Consider the following 21,729-nt stretch of genomic DNA (forward strand, 5'->3'; position numbering starts at 1 on the left):
TTAATTTAACATTTCCACTGGAAGAATTAATTTAAAAAGATCATATGCCTCAGTTTTAAGGCATTTTAAGAACATTTTAAGCATAAAACAACTAAATAAGTTATCATCTGAGAGACAAGAACATAAAACAACTAAATAAGTTATTATCTGAGAGACAAAAACAATGGTTAAATGCTATAAAAGTGGACCTTTATTATTTATTTTCCAAACTTTTGCTTGTACCTACTAGCAACATTTGTATTGTCTACCAACAACTTTATATGCACTCATGTTTATTTATTCACTGCTTAAAACTAAATAAAGTCGTTCAAGCACTTCTATAACTAAAAACTACACAAAATCTACAACAAAATGTTCGGAAAATACAACTAAAAAACTGTTAACGGTAAAAAACTTAGAAACAATGTGGTACAAATAATATAAACAAACACAAGGTTTGACAGTCTCCCTCCCAACGGTTTCCTAAACGTCAAAGTCTTGGAATATCCTATTGCATTTATCCTATTTTGTATTATGCTTTTTCTGCAAAGTCAAATTTTCACTCGTACCTTCATACATCGTCGGTATCATAATAGGTATATATTTTCATTTTTGTTTCTTGGAACAATTCTTTTTTTCTCAGAACTGGCACTAGTGTGTAGTACAGTTTGTTCAATTTTTTTCATTTTCTTTATTTTCGCTGATGACCATTATTTTACTTTTCTCGATGTTAATTTCCATATATAGTTTCTCTATTTCCTCTCCATAAATTGATAAGTTTTTGCATTTTGGTCACGGAATCCGCTATAGGGACTATGTCAGCGACATACTATGAGGCTTCTGTTTTTACTGGCTGTAATCTTTGGTATCCTATTATTTTTCGTATTTTGTTGGTTCTTTCTCCAGTATTTTTAATCAACTCGTTCATAACGATTATGAATAGTAGCGGGCTAAGACTGTCTCCTTGTTTGATACCTCTTTCCCAATTGAATTCTTCAGATCTTTCTCCTGCTATTTGTACACGTCCTTTTACTATTCTGTAAATACTTTCAATTATTTTTATCAGTGTATTGGTACTTTCATTTTCTGCAAACATTGCCATATAATTTTTCTTTCTATAGAGTCGGAACGCTGCTCTTAGATCTATGAATGCCAGAATGAGCTTTCCCCCGAGTCAATACTTATTTCTATTATATTTCTAATGATGCAAATGTTATCGTTTGTCTGTCTTTCTAGTTTAAACGCTGCTTGTTCTTCTCCCAGTTCTTTTTCTACCTCTTGTCTTAGCCTCTTCTCTACTATTTTCGTGTATATTTTAAAACATACCGGTGACAAACATATTGCTCTATAATTTTCGCAGTCGACGTGGTCTCTCTTTTTGTATATTGGCTTTATAAGGTTACTTTGCCAGTCTTTTGGGATTTGTTGCTTTTTCTATGCTTCTTACAATATTTTCTCTTACAACGACAAAAACTGAAATTTTTCTTATTAGAAAAACTGATAAATTAAAAAAAGTCCGTTTTGAACTCTCCGTTTATAAACGGGTTATTAAATAATTAGCTAGGTAAATAATTAATGCATCGTTAGTTCCAGTAATGTTATTGATTTAAGTATATTAATATTTCAGCCGGAGAATTTGCTTTACTACAGCCCAGATGAAGACAGTAAAATAATGATTAGTGATTTTGGGTTATCAAAAATGGAGGATTCTGGCATAATGGCTACAGCATGTGGAACTCCAGGCTATGTTGGTGAGTCTGTTTAATTCTTAAATAGGTTTTAAAGTGTTTCATTGCTCAAAGGTACTTCATAGTGTATTCAGTCATTAATGTTAATAAAAAAGGAATATTATCTATCATTGTATACAGTTAGAGTTGGTACCTAATCTTTCGATCTTTCGATTTCAGAAAATATTTTTCTCATAAACCAATCAAACATATACCATGTTATAAACATTTTCAATTTCTTTGCTACACGAAAATGCAGCAGCTGCATAATACTCTGGTTAAATCGGAGAGTGCAGGAAGAGTCTATACCGGTTTCGGAGGCCTTTTCTCCCTCATCAATAGTCCCATATCCTCTTCTCTCCGACTTTCCAAGGTATCATACTTTGGGCCTTTCTGATTTGCAAAGAAAGAAATGTCACGGATGAACTATAGCCATCTACCGAACGACAAAGTAAGTTATCAATCGAAGTAGCACAGAAAACGACAATAAATATCGTTCCCATACCACCAGATTGACAACAGGTGGAATACTTTCTTTGGTTACACCCCTGCGATCTTCAAAATTTATAAATCATACAGGATGCCGAGGAAATTAAGATGAGAGAATTTTAAATAATTCACAATCATCTGCTCAGCGTGGTAAAAGTTCCAACAAGAAAGATTCCTTAATCCTCCTACAAGAGAGTAAATGAATTAAAAATGTATAAACATTTTCAATTTCTTTGCAACACGAAAATGCAGCAGCTGCATAACTTATTTTGTCTTTCGGTATATGGCTCTAGTTCATCCGTGACATTTCTTTCTTTGCAATTCGGAAAGGCCCAAAGTATGATACCTGGGAAAGTCGGAGAGGCCAGAGGCGGCTCTAGCCCATGTAGCGCCCGTGTGCAGTCGATGCTCTGGCGCCCTTTGGTAGACGCGCAGTCAAAATGGAATAGTCGAATAGGTACCTACCTATTCCTAGTACTAGTACATAGGGTATTAGGTACACATATTGTAAACAAAAATCCAGATGTAAATAGTCCAATATTAAATGATGTCGGGAGCCAATAGGTATTCACGGCGTCAGAACAACCTACCCAAAAGAGCCCCGCAGACTGCAGACTTTATATCGGCAGATAGTTTGCCTTCAAACTAATTTTTCGGCCAAATATCGGCCGACAGTTTAATCAGTGTGAGCTAACTAGGACTTACGCACACACGACGATTGTTTATCTGTCGATAGTTCAATTCTCTCCTAGTAGTCCGTTCTTTAACGGTAAAATATTGCAAGACCTCTAAATTTTAAAGAACCTCTTGAATTGACATGAAATTTGGCATACACATAGCTAACAAGTCAAAGAAAAAAAGTGGTATTGTGCCGATATGTGCTTTTGCCCCGCGGGTGGTTTTCACCCCCTCTATTCGTCCAAAGTAAGTCCGGAAATTGATAAACTGACTAATTCTAAGTAACTTTTGTTCTATAGAGTTTTTTCACTAAGTCAATATTTTTCGAGTTATTTGCCAGTAAATATGTTCATTTTTTCAACAAAATAACCACGCTTTTAGACGGTTTTTTGCAAATAACTCAAATAGTAAGTATTTTGTCGAAAAAACATTCTTAACAATATTATAGCATGTAAAAAATTTAAAAAAATGGTGTATATATCACCTCTGTATACCTAGTAGAAGCAGAGTTATAGCTAATTAAAAATAGGTTCATATTCGTAAAATTCCAAATCGAATATTTTAACGTGTAATAACCAAAAATGAAGCACATTTCGGGGAACACTTATTACAACTTATTTAAAGTGTTTAAAAATAGCTTCATTTTTGTTTTATAAAAAAAATTTGTAGCATCAAAAGTAAACAAGTTACGCTCAAAATAAAGTTAGTCCCTTTTTTTTGTAAAAAAAATCGGAAAAATCACCCCCTAATTAGTATCTCAAATGAACTTAATCGTTACGACTTCACAAGTTTCTTGACTCGTGTATGTATTGTTTATATGATCTGTAAGTTTCATCGGTTCAAAGTCCTTATTTTTGAAAGGGCTGTAGTTAAATGGGTTTTAACGAGTCACTGATCACGAATGTATGCAAATTTAGAAACACCAAATCTTAATCAATTTTTGTCTAACAGAAAAACAAAAAAATATATGATATTCAGAAAAGCAATGCTGATTTTTTTTTTGTTTTCGAGATTTTTGGTATCTCTAACAATTTTTAAGTTATTTTGAAAAAAATCATATTTTTCAAAATTAAAATTTTTAAAAATTTCACTTTAAAACCAAATTTTTTCAAAAATAAGCACTTTGAATCGATGAAACTTACAGATCATATAAACACAACATAAGTAAAATAATTTGTGGAGCGCTAACGAATTATTTCATTTAAGTTGCTAATTAGGGGGTGGTCTTCCCGATTTTTTTTTGCCAAAACAAAAGTGACCAACTTTATTTTGAGCGTAACTTGCTTAAATTTAATGATAAAAACTTTTTATAAAAAAGATATAAAGCTCTTTTTAAACACTTTAAATAAGCTATAATGGATTTTCCCCAAAAAGTGCCTAATTTTTTGGATATTTCACTTCGAAGTATTCTGTTTGAAATTTGGTGAATATGAATCTATTTTTCATTGGCTATAACTCTGGTTTTACGAGATCCAGAGGCTTAACGCGTACACCATTTTTTTTACTTTTTTACAGGCCATATTTTTGCTAAGAACGTTTTTTCGACAAAATACTTATTTTTTGAGTTATTTGCGAACAACCGTCAAAAAATGTAGTTATTTTGTTAATCTTTACATATTCACCACGGACTCCTTTCTTATTGAGTGCCCACCACAGAATCTCTGCAGGAACTCTATCATATGCTTTCTCAAGATCAATGATTACCATATGAGCGTTTGTTTCTTTACTCCTGTATTTTTCCATCAATTGTCTTATAATGAAAATTGCATCTGTTGTTGATCTGCCCTTCATAAAGCCAAATTGTTTCTCGGATATTTCGGTCTCTTCACGTATCCGTCTATCAATTACTCTTTCCGATATTTTCATGGTGTGGCTAAGCAGTTTTATAGCCCTGTAGTTTGTACATTGTTGTATATCTCCCTTGTTTTTGTAAACAGGTACTAGTATATACTGCTTCTCCATTCGTCTGGCATTTGTCCAACTTCCATAATTCTATTAAATAAACCTGCTAGCCACCTTGTTTCTGTCTCTCCTAATGTTCTCCATACTTCCCCAGGAATATCATCTGTGGTCCTGCCGCTTTTCCTTTGTTTATTTTTTGAAGCGCTTGAGCCACTTCCTCGTTTGTTATTTTGGTGACCATTGCTGTTACTGTCTCCGTTGACTCTACAGGCTGTCTGTCAAATTCTTCATTTAATAAGCTGTCAAAGTACTTTCTCCATCTCTTTTTGACATCCCTTTCGTGAACTAGTATTTTATTATTTTCATCTCGGATACATCTAATCTGATTAAAATCTTTTGCTTTCTTTGCTCTCTGTTTTACTATTTTATATATCTTCGTTTCGCCTTCCCTGGTATCAAGTTGATCGTATAGGTTTGAATACGCTTCTGCTTTGGCTTTTGCTCCTGCTACTTTCGCTTCCTTTTTCGCCACCATATAGTTTTGAAAATCTGTGTCGGATCTGGTTTCTTGCCACTTTTTATATAATTTTCCCTTCTCTTTTATTTTTCCTTGTACTTAGTTTGACCACCACCAAGTCTCTTTATCCTCAGACTTTTTTCCTGACGTTTTCCCAAGTATTTCAATAGCAGTCTCTCTAATACTTCTGGTCATTTTTCTCCAAATTGTATTAAGGCTTCCTTTCATGTTCCAACATATTTTTTCTACTATTCTTCTCCTGAATAGACCTTCTTTCTCATCTTTTAGCATCCACCACTTGATTTTTTGTGGTCCTCTCCGATATTTTTGTTTAGTTTCGCTTTTTACTTCGATGTCCAGAACAAGCAGCTTATGTTGTTGGCTTACTGTCTCACTAACTATTACCTTGCAGTCCTTGCATTCACGTATATCTTCTTTCCTTATCATGAAGTAGTCTATTTGGGATTGATGTTATCCACTTTTGTAGGTAATAAGTTGAGTTTCTCTCTTTTTAAAGAATGTGTTAACAATCGCCATATTTAATGCTGTTGCTAATTCAAGCATGTCATCTACAGCTTCATTTCTAGTTCCAAAGCCTAATCCCCCATGTATTGCTTCGTATCCTGCCTTGGCTTGGCCCACATGTGCATTGAAATCACCTCCTATTATAACTTTCTCCTCTGACGGAATATCACTCAGGACGTCTCCTAATTGGTCATAGAAAGCTCTTCTTTCATTATCACCCAGACCTTTTTGAGGAGCAGACACACACACACAACATTCAATACCTCTTTATCAATTACAAATTTCACTGACATCATTCTATCACTCGTTCTTACAACTTCCACTACGTTATCTTTCATTTCACTATCAACAATTATACCAACACCATTTCTAGTGTTACTACTCCCTGCATACCACAATTTGTAACCTTCACCTAGTTCTTTCGCCCTTTGACGTTTCCACCTAGTTTCTTGAATGCAAGCAATTTGAACTCTCCTTCGTTTGAGCGCATCCACTAACTCCAAACTGTTACCTGTAAGACTAGCGAGATTCCACGACCCTATCCTGATTTTTCTAATCTGCAATGGTGTTCCCCATGAGATAGTCCTCACCCGGAAATCCGAACGGAGGCTCATTTTACTTCCGGCATATTTTACCTCAGGAGATGCCCTCATTTTAGTATAACTTTTTATATCATTGGAGAAGGTCTTTTCATTATTATGGCCTGAAAAGATTTTGTTTGGATATTTGATGCCTGAATGCCTTTTCTATCAGCACCATACCCTGCCCTGCACGTTTAGCCAATACACCACCAATGCAACCAAAGTGCTGTATTACCCCACACCCGCCTGCATTTTTCTGTATAGGCCAGGATCCCTACTGTAAGGACTGCCCTATAAATAAGCCAATGTATTGTTGCCCGTATCCTATATACTAGGAGGCACGTACTTTATTCGGGATACATTTAAAAAACGTATCACAGCATGAATTTCACATTGGTGTAACAGCGACTGTGACCTCCATCTTCGAAGGCTGTTAGGCCGACACTGAGCAATGCACCGAGGCGAAAGTGGTGGGGTAAGAGAGAGGGAGAGTTGATGTGTACGGCAGTGATGCCAGATTTCTCCCAGAACCTTATTTTACGAATGACTCTACCACTTCGTTTAAATTTTTATCATTCTGCCGAAACCAAATCTATTCTTGCTTCAGCTTGATTATAAGCATAAAACCTGTTCTTTTCAGAATATTACGAATAGATGCATGTTCAATACAGTTTTTCGAATTAACTCAAAAAATGTTCCGCAAAATGTTTTGTATATGTCAAAAGTTTTTCTATCATAATGTGCGGTTTCCGTTGAATCGTTTAAGAAAGGTTTAGTTGAACCTACTTCTTTAAAACGAAGATCTTCCAAATTACAGATTTAGTGGTTACCTGCACACATACTTTCACATCATAACTTCTTTTAAGGTCAGAGTAACTTCTCATCAGAATCTTCAATATTTCCTGTTCAAGTGAAATACACAGTGTGACAAAAGTATCATCATTAACACCATTGATAACAATGCCATCATTTGACGTGTATGTTTAAATAAAACATTAACGAAATATTATTCAGTGTTTCTAATATGTGTTATGTTTGGTATATTTAGCTCCAGAAGTACTTGCTCAGAAACCATACGGTAAAGCAGTGGATGTCTGGAGCATAGGCGTAATATCCTATATTTTATTATGCGGATATCCTCCGTTCTATGATGAAAACGATGCTAACCTGTTTGCCCAAATTCTTAAAGGTAAGATCTTAAATACCTTCAATATTTTGTCATTGCAATGTTGAAAATATATATGTACGATGTTTCATACTAAATCCGTCTGCAGTTAGCATCGATTAGCATAGAGAAACTAAATACTATACTTCATTTCACGTTAAGGACGGAACCATGGTACAATAAAGTTTCATGGTACAATTTTGCGCATGACATTTGACAGCTGAGGTCAAGTGTGTGACGTAGCAAAGATCCCTGTGAGCCATTATTTATAATGGTAGTTACTATTATGTGGATTATTTTGCAAAATTCTTATAATTATATCGTTTTTAGCGATTCTTTTTAGTTTTTTGGATGGTATGTACAGAGTGTTTCATTAATAATTGTCCATATAGTAACTGGAGAAACCTTAACACAAAATACGAAGATTTAACCTAAAACACTTAAATAAAATGTGGTTCCTTACTGAGTTACAGGGTGTTTTATCTAAAAATTTAAAAACTATTTTTGCTCGGCATTTTAAACCTGTTTGACGTATCCTTTTCATACTTGGCAGAAAATGCGACTACTATACACCCTACTAAATTATGATAAACAAACGTTTCTAGCTACTGCCAGAGGCGTACGACAGGGGATAGTGAATGGTTGACCCTTCTTAAATTCTACGCCACTGGAGGAATTACTATTTTAGATAGTGGCATTTTTAGATTCTCCAATACTTTCTACGTAAATAATATACTCTTCATTAGTAACGATAAAGTCATTAATTTTCGAGATATTTGAAGTTAAATATGAAACGGCACAGTTATTTTGATTAATTTATGATATGATTCATATGATTAAAATTTAAAAATTATCTGTACCCAGTACTTTAAAACTATTGGCTTATCCTTATCATACTTGGCAGAAAGTGTTGCTACTGTACACCCTACTAAATTAAGATAAATAAACGTTTCTAGCTACTACCAGAGGCGTACGACAGGGGATAGTGGCTGGTTGACCCTTCCCAAATTCTACGCAACTGACGAAATTGCTATTGTATTGTAATTTTTTGATTTTCCAAAACTTTTTATGGAAATAATATACTCTTCATTCTTAACGATAAAATTATTAGTTTTCGAAATATTTGAAATTAAAAATGAAGCGAAACAATACATTAATCAAAATAACTGTGTGGTTTCATTTTTAACTTCAAATATCTCGAAAACTAATGACTTTATCGTTACAAATGAAGAGTATATTATTTTCATAGAAAGTATTGGAGAATCCAAAAATTGAACTAAAATAGCAATTCCGCCAGTAGCGTAGAATTTGGAAAGGGTCAACCATTCACTTTCCCCCGTCGTACGCCGCTGGTAATAACCAGAAGCGTTTGTTGTAACATAATTTAGTAGTTTGTACAGTACCTATACTTCTTGCCAAGTACGAAAAGGATACGTCGAATAGTTTTAAAATGCTGAGCAAAAATAATTTTTAGATAAAACACCCTGTAAATCAGTAAGGAACCACATTTTATTTAAGTGTTTTAGTTTAAATCTTCGTATTTTGTGCTAAGGTTTCTCCAGTTACTATATGGACAATTATTAATGAAATACCCTGTATGTGTTATAGTTTGTATAGACTAATTTAAGAACATTTACTCGTTAGTGTCTATATAGTTTTATTTGCTTTCGTGTATTTGTTTGTTTTTGTGTTTGGTGTTTGTACTCAAGTCTGGACTCAAGTGTAGCTACAGATTTTGAGTACCTAAATTACAAAGTGAACATCAACAAATTAAGAAGTGGGATACCCTGTATATTTGAAAATAATTTTAAAATTTGTAGCGACCCATTTTTATGTGGATATTACTTTTTTTGTATCTTTAAACAACTGAAATATCGAACTCTGGAGTACCACTTGATCAACCTGTATGTATAATAAACAAATAATAATTAAAAAATGCTTTATAATGGATATCTGTGTTAACAAAATATAAAAGTTTCTAAAATATCAGTTTCAAAACCACGCTAAAATAACTACCCGAAAATCAACAAAATTAAATTAGCAACAAAATATTTTTTATTATTAAATATTATAACACAACTTTATCATTTCTTTATAATCACTATAATTAAATTAGCCAAATTATATTAAAAATTTAAAATTAAAATGTCTTTCCTATTCAAATATTGCTTGAAGAAGGATCTTTACTACGTCATGCGCGAAAGCGACCGATTTTGGAACATTACGTGCCATACCTTGGGACGGAACGTTTGGCTTACGCAGATTAGTGTTGCCAAAACTCTCAGGAACGTGTCGCTACTAGACTGCCGATGTTTGCTCCGAGCGTCTCCCCTCTATTTGCAGTCACGTGACACGCTGCCATATTTTGTAAGGACGTTTTAACATTGACTCTTAGAGCCAAACCACACGGACCACGCTGCAGCGCTACTCTGTGGATCCACAGAGTGGCTGACGAAGATTTACCGTGGGCTCTTATGTAGAGTGGCCGGCGCACCCCACACGAGCGAGTGTAGCCAGCCACAGACGCTCGCATAAGAACCCACGGTAAACTACTTTTGTGGATCCACAGCGTAGCGCTGCAGCGTGGTCCGTGTGGTTTGAGGGTTATGGGGTTATTTTGATAAAATTGAATATTTTATTTTGTAGTGATAATAACCGAATACAATTTTTAGAATTCATTAGTTATTAATTTATAGTGCAACAAAAATATTTTCTTTTTCGTTAATAAAGATTTATTGACATAAACTGCGATAGTGAGGTTATGTATACATAATCAAAGTGATAATCAATATTAGAAAGTGAAGAATTTATATCAGATTAAGTGCGTTTTTATTTTCTGTTTAAATTAATACATAATATCACTAGCGTGACACGGCATTTTTTTTAAATGTCCCATTTAAACATACCCAAAGCGTCCTTACAAACTTTCAAAAAACCGCCACCACGAGCAGGTCGGTCCATTTTGCTTTGGCACTTTGTTAACGCTCGGAGCGAATACGATTCATTCTAATCATGCGGCATGGCATCGGCGCGCTTCTATCGTCCTTAAGAAATACATAGGCCTATCTACGCCACGCTCCGTTTTTAATGTGAAACGCTCTATAGAACAAATACTGTCTTTTCTATTTGGTCTGATTTGAGACATTTAACTAAAATAATAATAAACAAACTGGAACATGAAGTAAAAACCACTTCTATGTAAAAGGTATATTTACTAAAAATTTTTAGAATCCCAATGGATTCAATAAAATGAGTTCATCAGAACGTTTTCAAACCTATCGGTCCATCATCAGTGATTTGAATACTTGCAAAATAGCCCCAGAACCAAACAATGGTTGTGATTATAAATAAATCTACATTATGTTGAAATAAATTTAAAATGGCTAAACGCCGATGTTAAAGGATTAAACCTCTGGGAACATGGTGAAACTCTACCCGAGGACCCAATCAACCATCTTCGGTCAACGATGACTACTAAGACTTAGTAGTCATCGTTGACCGAAGATGGTTGATTGGGTCCTCGGGTAGAGTTTCACCATGTTCCCAGAGGTTTAATCCTTTAACATCGGCGTTTAGCCATTTTAAATTTATTTCAACATAATGTAGATTTATTTATAATCACAACCATTGTTTGGTTCTGGGGCTATTTTGCAAGTATTCAAATCACTGATGATGGACCGATAGGTTTGAAAACGTTCTGATGAACTCATTTTATTGAATCCATTGGGATTCTAAAAATTTTTAGTAAATATACCTTTTACATAGAAGTGGTTTTTACTTCATGTTCCAGTTTGTTTAACTATAAGGTATACAGCCAATCCAGGGAACTACCCCCTTTTTAGTTTTTAGAAAATAATAATAGTCTAAGATACGATATAAGGTCGATCTGCACCGATATGTTTAATGGATAAAAATTATTGGATATGTAATTTAGCATGTTAACAATTACAAAAAATACTCCAGGGAAATAAGGTTTTTTTGAATACTATATACCTAATACATTCTAAATACAAAAATACCCGTCACAGTTCGGACGAGAAACTTAGTTATTAACAAATAAGGGTCAAAAATGGCAGTTTTTTCGTTTAAATAGCTACAGGTAAAAATAGGGTAATTATATATATTATTTAAGGTAATCGTATTTTAGTAGATCAGCCAAGGTTTAAAATGGCACTTTTTGAATTTTGATCCGATTATTTTTTGCTTCGGAAATTGCAATATAAGATTAAAATTTCAAAAATAAAAAATGTGCTATAACTTTTGCGAAAATGGCCTTAAAACTTTCATATTGCAAGAAAAGTTGAGTCAAACATTCCATATAACGTACAAAAATGTTTAAGACGATTCGTCAATTAGTTTAAATTTTATTCAATGAATAGTTATATTTTCAACGTGTTGAAAAAAAATCATTAAAAAGTCGTTTTTATCACTCCAAAAAAAGTTTAGTAAAATAGTCATTTTTCGCTTATAAACAATTTGAATAGCTTTGTTAATATTGACTATAGAGTAAATCTACTTTAGGATTTAAAAAGCTGGTATTTTTACACGAATTTTTAGAGAAAAACTTTTTGCCTAGGTTAATTAGGCTCAAGGGGAAGAAGCACTGATAACGCGAATATGTAGCCTGTTGACGAAAATCTGGGAGCGAGAGCAAATGCCGGAAGTATGGAGAGAGGCCATAGTATGTCCCATTCATAAGAAGGGAGATAGAGCAGTGTGTGAAAACTATAGGGGTATCACTCTCCTAGACGTAACATATAAGGTACTCGCCAGAGTCGTAAGAAGCAGACTGGAAAGGCACTTAAACGAGCAGGTGGGTGAATACCAGGGAGGATTCAAAAAGAGCAGATCCACCATTGATCAAATATTCGTATTGAAAATGATTCAAAGCAGTACATACGAGCAACAGTTAAAGTTAAACCTCCTCTTTATATATTTCAAACTAGCTTACGATTCTGTGATAAGAAGGCGTTTGTACCAGGCCCTAAGAGTATTTGGAATTCCGGAAAAGATGATCAGACTCGTAAAAATGACCTTAGTGAAGACCGACAACAGAGTAAGGATAGAAGGAAGCCTATCAGGAAAATTTGAAGTTAAAAGGGGATTAAAGCAGGGAGATCCGCTATCCACAGTACTTTTCAATTTCTTGTTGGAGGCAATATTGAGAGAGAGTGGAATACGAAGGAAAGGTATGATCTTTGACAACAGAAACCAGGTTCTGGCCTTTGCGGACGATATAGTGCTAATGGCAAGAACGGAAAGGGAACTGCTGAGGATTTTCAAACTCTTTGAAGTAAAGGCTAAGCAGTATGGACTGAGAATTAATGAGCAAAAAACAAAGTATATGGAAATGGGACAGACCTCAAATGAAGACACACAACTGAAAACTACCACAAACAATGAGAATAAAGAGTATTGCTTCAAAAAGGTGACGGAGTTTGAGTATCTAGGAGTAACGCTAACAAGTAAAGGGGAAGAAAGCCAGGAAATCGAAAAAAGAATCTCGAGAGGAAGAAAGACAGTCGGAGCCCTACACAAACTACTAAGAGCCAAAAACATCTCCAGAGAGGCAAAATTAAGACTTTATCGAACAGTGATCCAGCCCACAGTTCTTTACGGGATCGAAACATGGGTCATGAACAAAAACCAAGAAAATATGCTGAACATCTGGGAGCGGAGTGTCCTAAGGAAGATATTCGGGGGAGTAAAAAACGATGAAGACATTTGGAGGAGACGAACAAATGCAGAGATCAGAGAGCTGTACCGGAAACCAGAAATAAGCCAGATGGTCAGAACAAAGAGACTAAGTTGGTTAGGTCATCTTGCGAGAATGGCTGACGGAAGGTGGGCAAAGGACTCGCTGCTGAGAGGGGAAGGAAAGAGGAGAAGAAGACGACCCAGGAAAAAGTGGCTAGAAGCATGTAAGGAAGACCTGCAAACAATCGGGATATCAAATTGGAGAACTGCGGCTATGGACAGGAGAAAATGGAGAAAAACCGTGGAGAAATTCCAAGCCATGGGCCTTTAAGGCCTGTTGAGCTATATTATATATATAATTAGGCTCAAATTTAGTCACCTTTATTATTTAATTCGTACTTACTTCTATATAGGCTTCTATATAGCTTAAGGCTATACCAGGACATAAAGGCAGACCCCGTTCTAGGAATGCCTGTAGACCGAATGGTTACGAGGTATAGCTTTAACAAAAATTTTCAAGTCACAATACCAAAAAGAGAGGACTGGGAAGCTGGTCCGCCGATAACGGCAAACTCAATATGGTATACGGACGGCTCCAAAACCGATATAGGTACAGGGGCTGGAATATATGGCTTAAAACCAAGGACGGAAGTCCGGGTATGTCTAGGGACATATGCGACCGTATTTCAAGCCGAAGTAGCTGCTATACAAAGGTGCGCTATGGAACTAATCAGTCGGAATCTAGATAACGACTCCATCGTTATCTATTCGGATAGTCAAGCGGCTCTGAAGGCTCTCAGTTCGGTACAGGTCGATTCATGGCTGGTATGGAACTGTTTGAGTGTCCTCTCTCAGGTGGGAAGTCGAAACAGATTGACACTTGCCTGGGTGCCGGGACATAAGGGTTATCGTGGCAACGAGAAGGCCGATGAATTGGCCCGAGAAGGCGCATCTACGCCACTGGTTGGTCCGGAACCCGTCTTTGGAATCGCAAATACGATAAAAAGAGCAGCTATACAAAAATGGGCGCAACAGAGGTCTCTTGAATGGTGGAACAACTCCCCAGGACAGAGGCAGGCCAAACAGTTCATCAAAGGACATTCGGCTAAATTTACAACAGACTTACTTTCGCGCAGTCGAAGCACTGTCAGAATGATAGTGGGTCTGCTGACTGGACACTGTAGACTCAATAGACACTTGAGTCTCATAGGCCTGACAGAAGAGGACACCTGTCGGTTCTGTCTGGAAGAAGAGGAAACCGCTCTACACGTTCTGTGTCATTGCGAAGGTCTCGCACGAGTGCGGTTTCTAGAACTCGGTGAGGAAAAACCGGAAGCACCAGGCTACATGAAAAGGCCACTATCAAGGCTGTTAAGTCTCATTAAGAGGACTAAGCTAGATGAAGTGCTTTAAAAGAAAGGGGAAACACAATAGATCTACTAAGGTCGCAGTGTATCAGGCTCTATTGGCCGCCCCATTTTCTACATTCTACATTCTTCTACTTCTATATACATCAAATTCTCCTGTAACAGTGTTAGTTACCATACTACTCCGAAACGGCTTGGCCGATTTTTATGAAATTTTACACTTATATCCTATAGGACGGAGAAGAGGTTTTAATCTATTTTTTATACCCATAAGTTATAAGGGGGGTTGCTCCCCTGACATTTTTTTAGACAAAATTATCTACTTTAATTTTATATGATATAGAATTAAAAAATACATACAACCCTTAATTTTCACTCTTTTATCACCAACCCCTATTTGTTAACAGCCATCTATATATTTACATCTATAAAATTCTCCTGTCATAGTGTTACTTTCCATACTCCTCCGAGACCGCTTGACCGATTTTTATGAAATTATATATGTATATTCGGTAGGTCTTAGAATCGGTCGTAATCTATTTTCATATCCCTGAGTGAAAAGGGGAGTTCCCCCTAACATTTTGTAATGTTAGGTGGGGATGTGTGTACATAACGTACTCTATAAGACTACGAGTACACACAAATTAAAAAAATTATGATGAAAATCCATCAACAAGCTCCGGCGATATTAATCGCAGCATATGTTTGCAGAATCAGTTTCATTTTTTCAGTGCACGGATTTTTATAATTCCCCTCCACCGACCACGAATTAATTCCGTTCAAACGCCATTTTTAAAACTTTATTAACCACTCTGTTGAGGTTCAAAGTTTACTCAAACTTTTACACATAAACTATATATCTTCAACTTCAAAATAGCTCTAGTTAATTTGCTTAATTGTTATAAACAAAGTAGCCGTCAATTAAATAAAAAAAGTGGCTAACTCTGACCGTAATTAACCTAGGCGAAAAGTTTTCCTTTGAAAATTCGTATAAAAATACCAGTTTTTTAAATCCCATTGTAATTTAGCCTATAGTCAATATTAACAAAGTTATTCAAATTGTTTATAAGCCAAAAATGACTCTATTTTAGTAAAATGTTTTCTGAGTGATAAAAATGACTTTTTAATGATTTTTTTAAATGCGTTGAAAATATGACTATTCTACTTTCACGTTGTTTACACAGAATTGCTATATCATTATTATTTTCTGAACAATAATATTGCAAAAAAAAGTTTTTTGCGATAAACAAATTGAATAAAATTTAAACTAATTGACTAATCGTCTTGAAATTTTTTGTGCATTGTTTGACTCAACTTTTCGTGCAATATGAAAGTCTTAAATTCATTCTCGCAAAAGTTATAGCAAATTTTTTATTTTAGAAATTTTAGTTTTATTTTGCAATATCCGAAGCAACAAATGATCGGACCAAAATTCAAAAAGCGCTATTTTAAACCTTGGGTCATCTACTAAAAGAAAAATACTATAAATCTCTTCTTCTTTCCCGAAACTCCTTATGCCCCTCCAAAAATATTAATATTAATAAAGAATATTATAAATAAGATATTTAATTACCCTATTTTTACCTGTAGCGATTTAAACGAAAAAACTTCCATTTTTGACCCTTATTTGTTAATAACTAAATTTCTCGTCCAAACTGTGACGGACATTTTTGTATTTATGATGTATTAGGTATATAGTACCCAAAAAACCCATTTGCAACCTGGCTGCTCAAGTGTTCCGAACATGGTATATTTTTGCCTTATTTCCCTGGTGTAAAATAAGTGTTGCCCGATCTAATCTTGTTCTAACTATAATTAATTAATAATTAAAAAATTTTTTTTATAAATTTAAAAAAAAATCGACCCGGCCAGATATTTTTTCAGATTGTTTAGAATCATTCTAAACAAAAAAGGTCTTTTGTAATTTTTCTCTAGAGTTGATCGTTTTCTAGTTATAAACAATTTAAAACCAGAAAAAAACGAAAGATGACGATTTTCAAGGCTCAAAAACATAGATATAAAATATCATTTTTGAAATTACGAAGTACCAAAATTCAAGTTCAAACCTTATACTATCAGTTCTTGATAAGTCTTATTTCATTATGACACATTGTTTTTTAGTTGTTAATGCCCGTCTCCCCATAAGAAACCTTTCTCAGTAACAATTAAAAAATATGTTTTATAATAAAAATGGCTAAAATTCTTATCGAGACCTGATAGAAAAAGGTTAGAACTTGAATTTATGTACATACTTGATGATTACAAAGATGATATTTTTTACTTGTGTTTTTAATATTTGAAAATTGCCATCTTTCGTTCTTTTTTCAGTTTTAAATTGTTTATAACTCGAAAACGATCAACATTAGAGAAAAATTACAAAAGACTTTTTTTTAGAATGATCCAAAAAATCTGAAATAATATCTGCCGGGTCGAAATTTTTTTTAATATATAAAAAAACGTCATTTTTTAATTATTAATTAATTATAGTTAGAACAAGATTAGATCGGGCAACCCTTGTTTTTGTCGGAGTAACCTAGTTGAGTCCCAGAATTTATAATCCGTATTTCTAATAGCCGAGTTGAGTCCCGAAGATGGGTAAATTGAGTCCCGTGTCTACCTGGGGCTTAGTCGGTGTACGTAATGATTTCTAGGAATTTAAAAACAATAATTTATTTTAGAGCGTATAATTTTATTACAAAAATGTATACCTACAGTATTTACAAAAAGCAATATAAGCTAGAATTACATGCTAATTCATTTATTTAACTATTCTAAATTTTTCACCTACACTTTTGAGGTAATCAAATTTTGATATTAATCTATTATTTAATTTTAAAATTTGTTCATCTACAAATTTTTTTGATGCAAGGGTTTGTGCAGAATAATTTTTTTTTTTTACTTTTTTTTGTACACTTCTAATATTAACATACGTTTCACTTTGAAAGTCTATTAAAACTGTTAAAAATTGAAAATATGAGGATGAGCAAAATAAAATGACGAGTTAAACCTGGAATGAAAACTCTCACATGCGTTCGTCGTCCGTTGTAAACTGCTTGACATCTCCGCCCATGTTTCTGGCGGAAACTTAGCCGATTCTGAGACATAATTATCGACCAGATAGTCCGCAAATTCTACTGTTCTATGATTTTGTGGCTGTATTGATGATAAAGCTTCAACAAAACAATCTCCTACATCTTCTGGGTTGAGAAATGGCATTCCAAAGCAGTATGTTAAATATTTTCCTACATCACTCTCTTTGTCTTTGTATAAGTATATTAAACCTAGTGCTTGAATTTTGCGCCACCTGAAAAAAGAAAAAAACATCATTAGAATTACAACAGTATGACATATGGAAAATAAGTAAAAAACACCGGAAACAAAAAGCATATATACACATCATCATCATCAAAAATACAATTCAAATACTCGTATGTTAAATATGACTACTTATCAGAACCAGGAAAATTACAACAACGTGGCATATGGGAAATCAGTAAAAAACACCAAAAAACAAAAAGTTTACATACACATCATCATCATCAAAAAAAAGATTCAAATATGTCAAATATGACTACTTATCAGGACCAGGAAAATTACAACAGCGTGGCATATGGGAAATCAGTACAAAAAAAAAACAAAAACAAAAAGCACACATACACATCATCATCATTCAAAAAAGGATTCAAATATGACTACTTACCAAGATTGTCCTAAATGGAATCGGCAGCCCTTCAATGAAACATTAGTCCAAACTTCAGTAACACTTTGCTGAATTGCTTCTTCAAAATCTGCAAATACCGTTCTTAAAGCGAGTTTTTTATTGCATTTCTCAACTTGTTCTGTTAGGTATTTAAGTGCCAGTGTATATGTATGTTTTTGTTTATTTGGCAATAAGAAGAAAACCAAAGGTATATAATGATCTTCTTTTAGACCATAGATGGAGAACATTTGCTTAAAAAACTTTGGGCAATATTCAAAAGTTCCATCTATATAAATGGTGTCCAAATCTGCTAAAAATCCTCGTTTTTGTTGGTTTTCACTGGAAATGTTTTTAATATATCATGAGTTTCCTCCATACTTTTTGGTAATTTAGGCAGAAGAGATCGTCGGGCGTTATACATATTTTTTCGAACCAATGCCTCGTCTTTGGTAGTCAAGGTACTAATATCTCCATTTCCTAATTCCTTTTGCAAAATTTTCATAGGTCTTTCACCGATGTCTTCTACGGCCTTTCGTTTTAAGGAGTTACTTAACATTTGACGGTTAAGTGCATCTTCGTTTAATTCGCTATGGTTGTGTTCATCCCGAATTTCTGTCACTACGTTGTCACCTTGGGTTTTTAAAAATGCTTTACATTTTTCTCTCGTCTGCTAACAGCACATCCAACGGTTGTCGTTATTCTTTAAAGATTTGTGAAAACGATATTTGAAGCCATTTAACACAATCAATTGTTTTCCTTTTTCACTAAGAACAATTTTCACTGAACTCATTTTGGCAATCAACTTAACACCGTATCGTATACAGATACCATACTAAATATTTTGTAGGATATTGCTTTTGTATATTTGATTACCATAAATGCATAACCAATAAAATCATTTCATTCCTCTATTGTTATTCCAGGTAATAACAATATTTCTAAACATGCTTAAGTACAAATTAGAAAGTACTTACAAATTAGAAAGCTATTAAAAGGTAATTAGAAGGATTACGATGCCCGGGACTCAATTCGACCATCTAAATATTTTGACCCTTCTTAATTCAGGACTCAATTTACCTATGCCCGTTTTTGTAATTGTTAACATACTACATAAATTATATATCCAATAATTTTTATCCATTTAACAGATCGGTGTAGATCGACCTTATTATATCGGATCCTCTACTATAATGATTTTGCGACGGAATTGGTAGCGAAAAATGATTACAAATAAAGCAACTTAACGCATATAATTTACAGGTGAATTCGAATTCGATTCTCCATATTGGGACGAAATAAGTGATTCTGCGAAAGATTTTATAAGGAATTTAATGTGCGTCAATGTTGAAAAAAGATATACTTGTCGTCAGGCGCTAGGGCATCCATGGTATGTTAAAATATCACTCTTAAAAATTTATATTTTTATTTGAAATTCCTTTCAGGATTTCCGGTAACGCTGCTAGTAATAAAAACATTCACGGCACTGTATCAGAACAACTTAAAAAGAATTTTGCAAAATCTCGTTGGAAGGTAAGTCTTTGAGCAGTTACCTATTTGCAGTTTTAATGATCTTATTGATGCAAAAAGTACTGTAGTGTACATGGACATCTTTGAAAAAAAAGTACTGAGGCGAAAACTAATGGCGCGTCCGCATTGGTAAAAATTTGCGTCGAACAAGCTGGTCGTCGCAAATATTTGCGTGCTTGAAGTAAATGGTGCTAGTGTTGACGTGTTCGTCGCATAAATCGGACGCAAGAATTTTCGACGCACACAACGCACAAGCTCCATCGGTTATCGTTTATCGGTTATCTCACTGGTAAAAATTTGCGACGCAAATTCTTGCGACGAAACATGAGTTCAATACGCACGAAAAATTTACCAATGCGGACGCGCCATAAGACATACAAAAGAGAGAACAGGTGGCGAATCAGATACAATTATGAAATATAAAAGAAAACTATGTGGCTATAAGAAGATAATATGTTCAAAGAATTTGCAGAAAGGAGAAAAAGAGCAGCTACAAAAGCAATTGAAAACATAGAAGAAGCCTACAAAAGCAAAGAGGTAAACAATTTCTACAGGTAAATAGGGAGAAGTGTACTTTTGAAGTGTGTAAATTAAATACTTCCTAGCTGAGCGCTTTCGGCTTATAAAGCCATCTTCAGAGCTATGGTCAAAAGGTTCAAAATACCACTATGAAGAGAGATGGATCCCATGTATGATATAAAAATACTTCTATTTTTTTATGCAGTTTTTTAATTGATGGAAAAAATTGGGAAAAAACCTTGTCTGATTGTTGAAAAATGCTCAACCCAGTTATTGTTTTATGGTCGGAAAAGTTAAAAACATCTATTACAAGCACAAAGGACTTTCACACGACAAATTACATTATATAAAACGAATATTTGATCATGGTAAGGTCAAGAAACCTTACCATCTGAAGTCTACGGTGTCAGCATGCAGCACCGTACTTAGATGCACCGTAGACTTCAGATGGTAAGGTTTCTTGACCTTACCATGATCAAATATTCGTTTTATGTAATGTAAGTTTTCGTGTGAAAGTCCTTTGTGCTTGTAATAGATGTTTTTAACTTTTCCGACCATAAAACAATAACTGGGTTGAGCATTTTTCAACAATCAGACAAGGTTTTTTGCCAAGTTTTTCCATCAATTAAAAAACTGCATAAAAAAATAGAAACATTAGTGAAAGTTAAACATTAGTCAGATTTATTTCTTTCGTATATTATGTAACTTGATCTCCTGCATATTATCGATTTGGTTTTACGACCACCATCCAAAATCGTTGTGAAGTGCTTTTACCAACTCGCGGTTAGAGAAAACATAATACTTTAGCTGGCGAGCTTCAAGACAATTGACAGTCTAGTCAGGATTTGGCAGGCAATATTTGAAAAGCATATTTAAAATAAATATAATATTTAAGACAGTAAATAAAAGGTCTCATTCGCTTGTTCGATTATTTATATAAATGAAATTCAAAATATGCTGTATGGTATGTTTTACAGTAAATGGTTGAGTTCAATTAGTTACCACTATAAACATCCTGGATTAACCGATAATAGTATAAAAAGGCCCGGTTTCAGGTAAAATTTATTTCAGGCCTTATTATGGGAGTACCGTCTAGTCAGTGTTAATTGCAAAAGACCAACTCTGTCTACCTCGGTGGCTTATCGCTCCGGGTGGGTCTTAACAATGGGCCAGGTCAGATAAATTTAATAATATTTACGGCCGCACTAATTGAATTCAACCATTTACTGTTGAACAAACTCTACCTAATACCTAATTGTAAAGCATTAGCAATATTTTAAATAAAAAACATCAATAATATGTATTAGTTATATCACAATGGGAATGTAGCAATTTTACAGCATTGTTTTGAATTTC

At 34.3% G+C, this 21,729-nt stretch overlaps 1 protein-coding gene across 1 annotated transcript in view; it reads left to right on the plus strand.

Annotated features, from left to right (window-relative positions):
- LOC114339289 (calcium/calmodulin-dependent protein kinase type 1) overlaps positions 1-21,729 on the plus strand; it is a 216,401-nt gene that overhangs the window by 172,901 nt on the left and 21,771 nt on the right. Inside the window, exons 5-8 of the mRNA XM_050663381.1 lie at positions 1,607-1,730; positions 7,447-7,587; positions 19,588-19,714; positions 19,770-19,857. Of these exons, the coding sequence (XP_050519338.1) occupies positions 1,607-1,730; positions 7,447-7,587; positions 19,588-19,714; positions 19,770-19,857 (480 nt within the window). The remainder of the gene's footprint in view (positions 1-1,606; positions 1,731-7,446; positions 7,588-19,587; positions 19,715-19,769; positions 19,858-21,729) is intronic.

Source organism: Diabrotica virgifera, chromosome 10 (assembly GCF_917563875.1).
Source record: "Diabrotica virgifera virgifera chromosome 10, PGI_DIABVI_V3a".
Classification (NCBI taxonomy): domain Eukaryota; kingdom Metazoa; phylum Arthropoda; class Insecta; order Coleoptera; family Chrysomelidae; genus Diabrotica; species Diabrotica virgifera.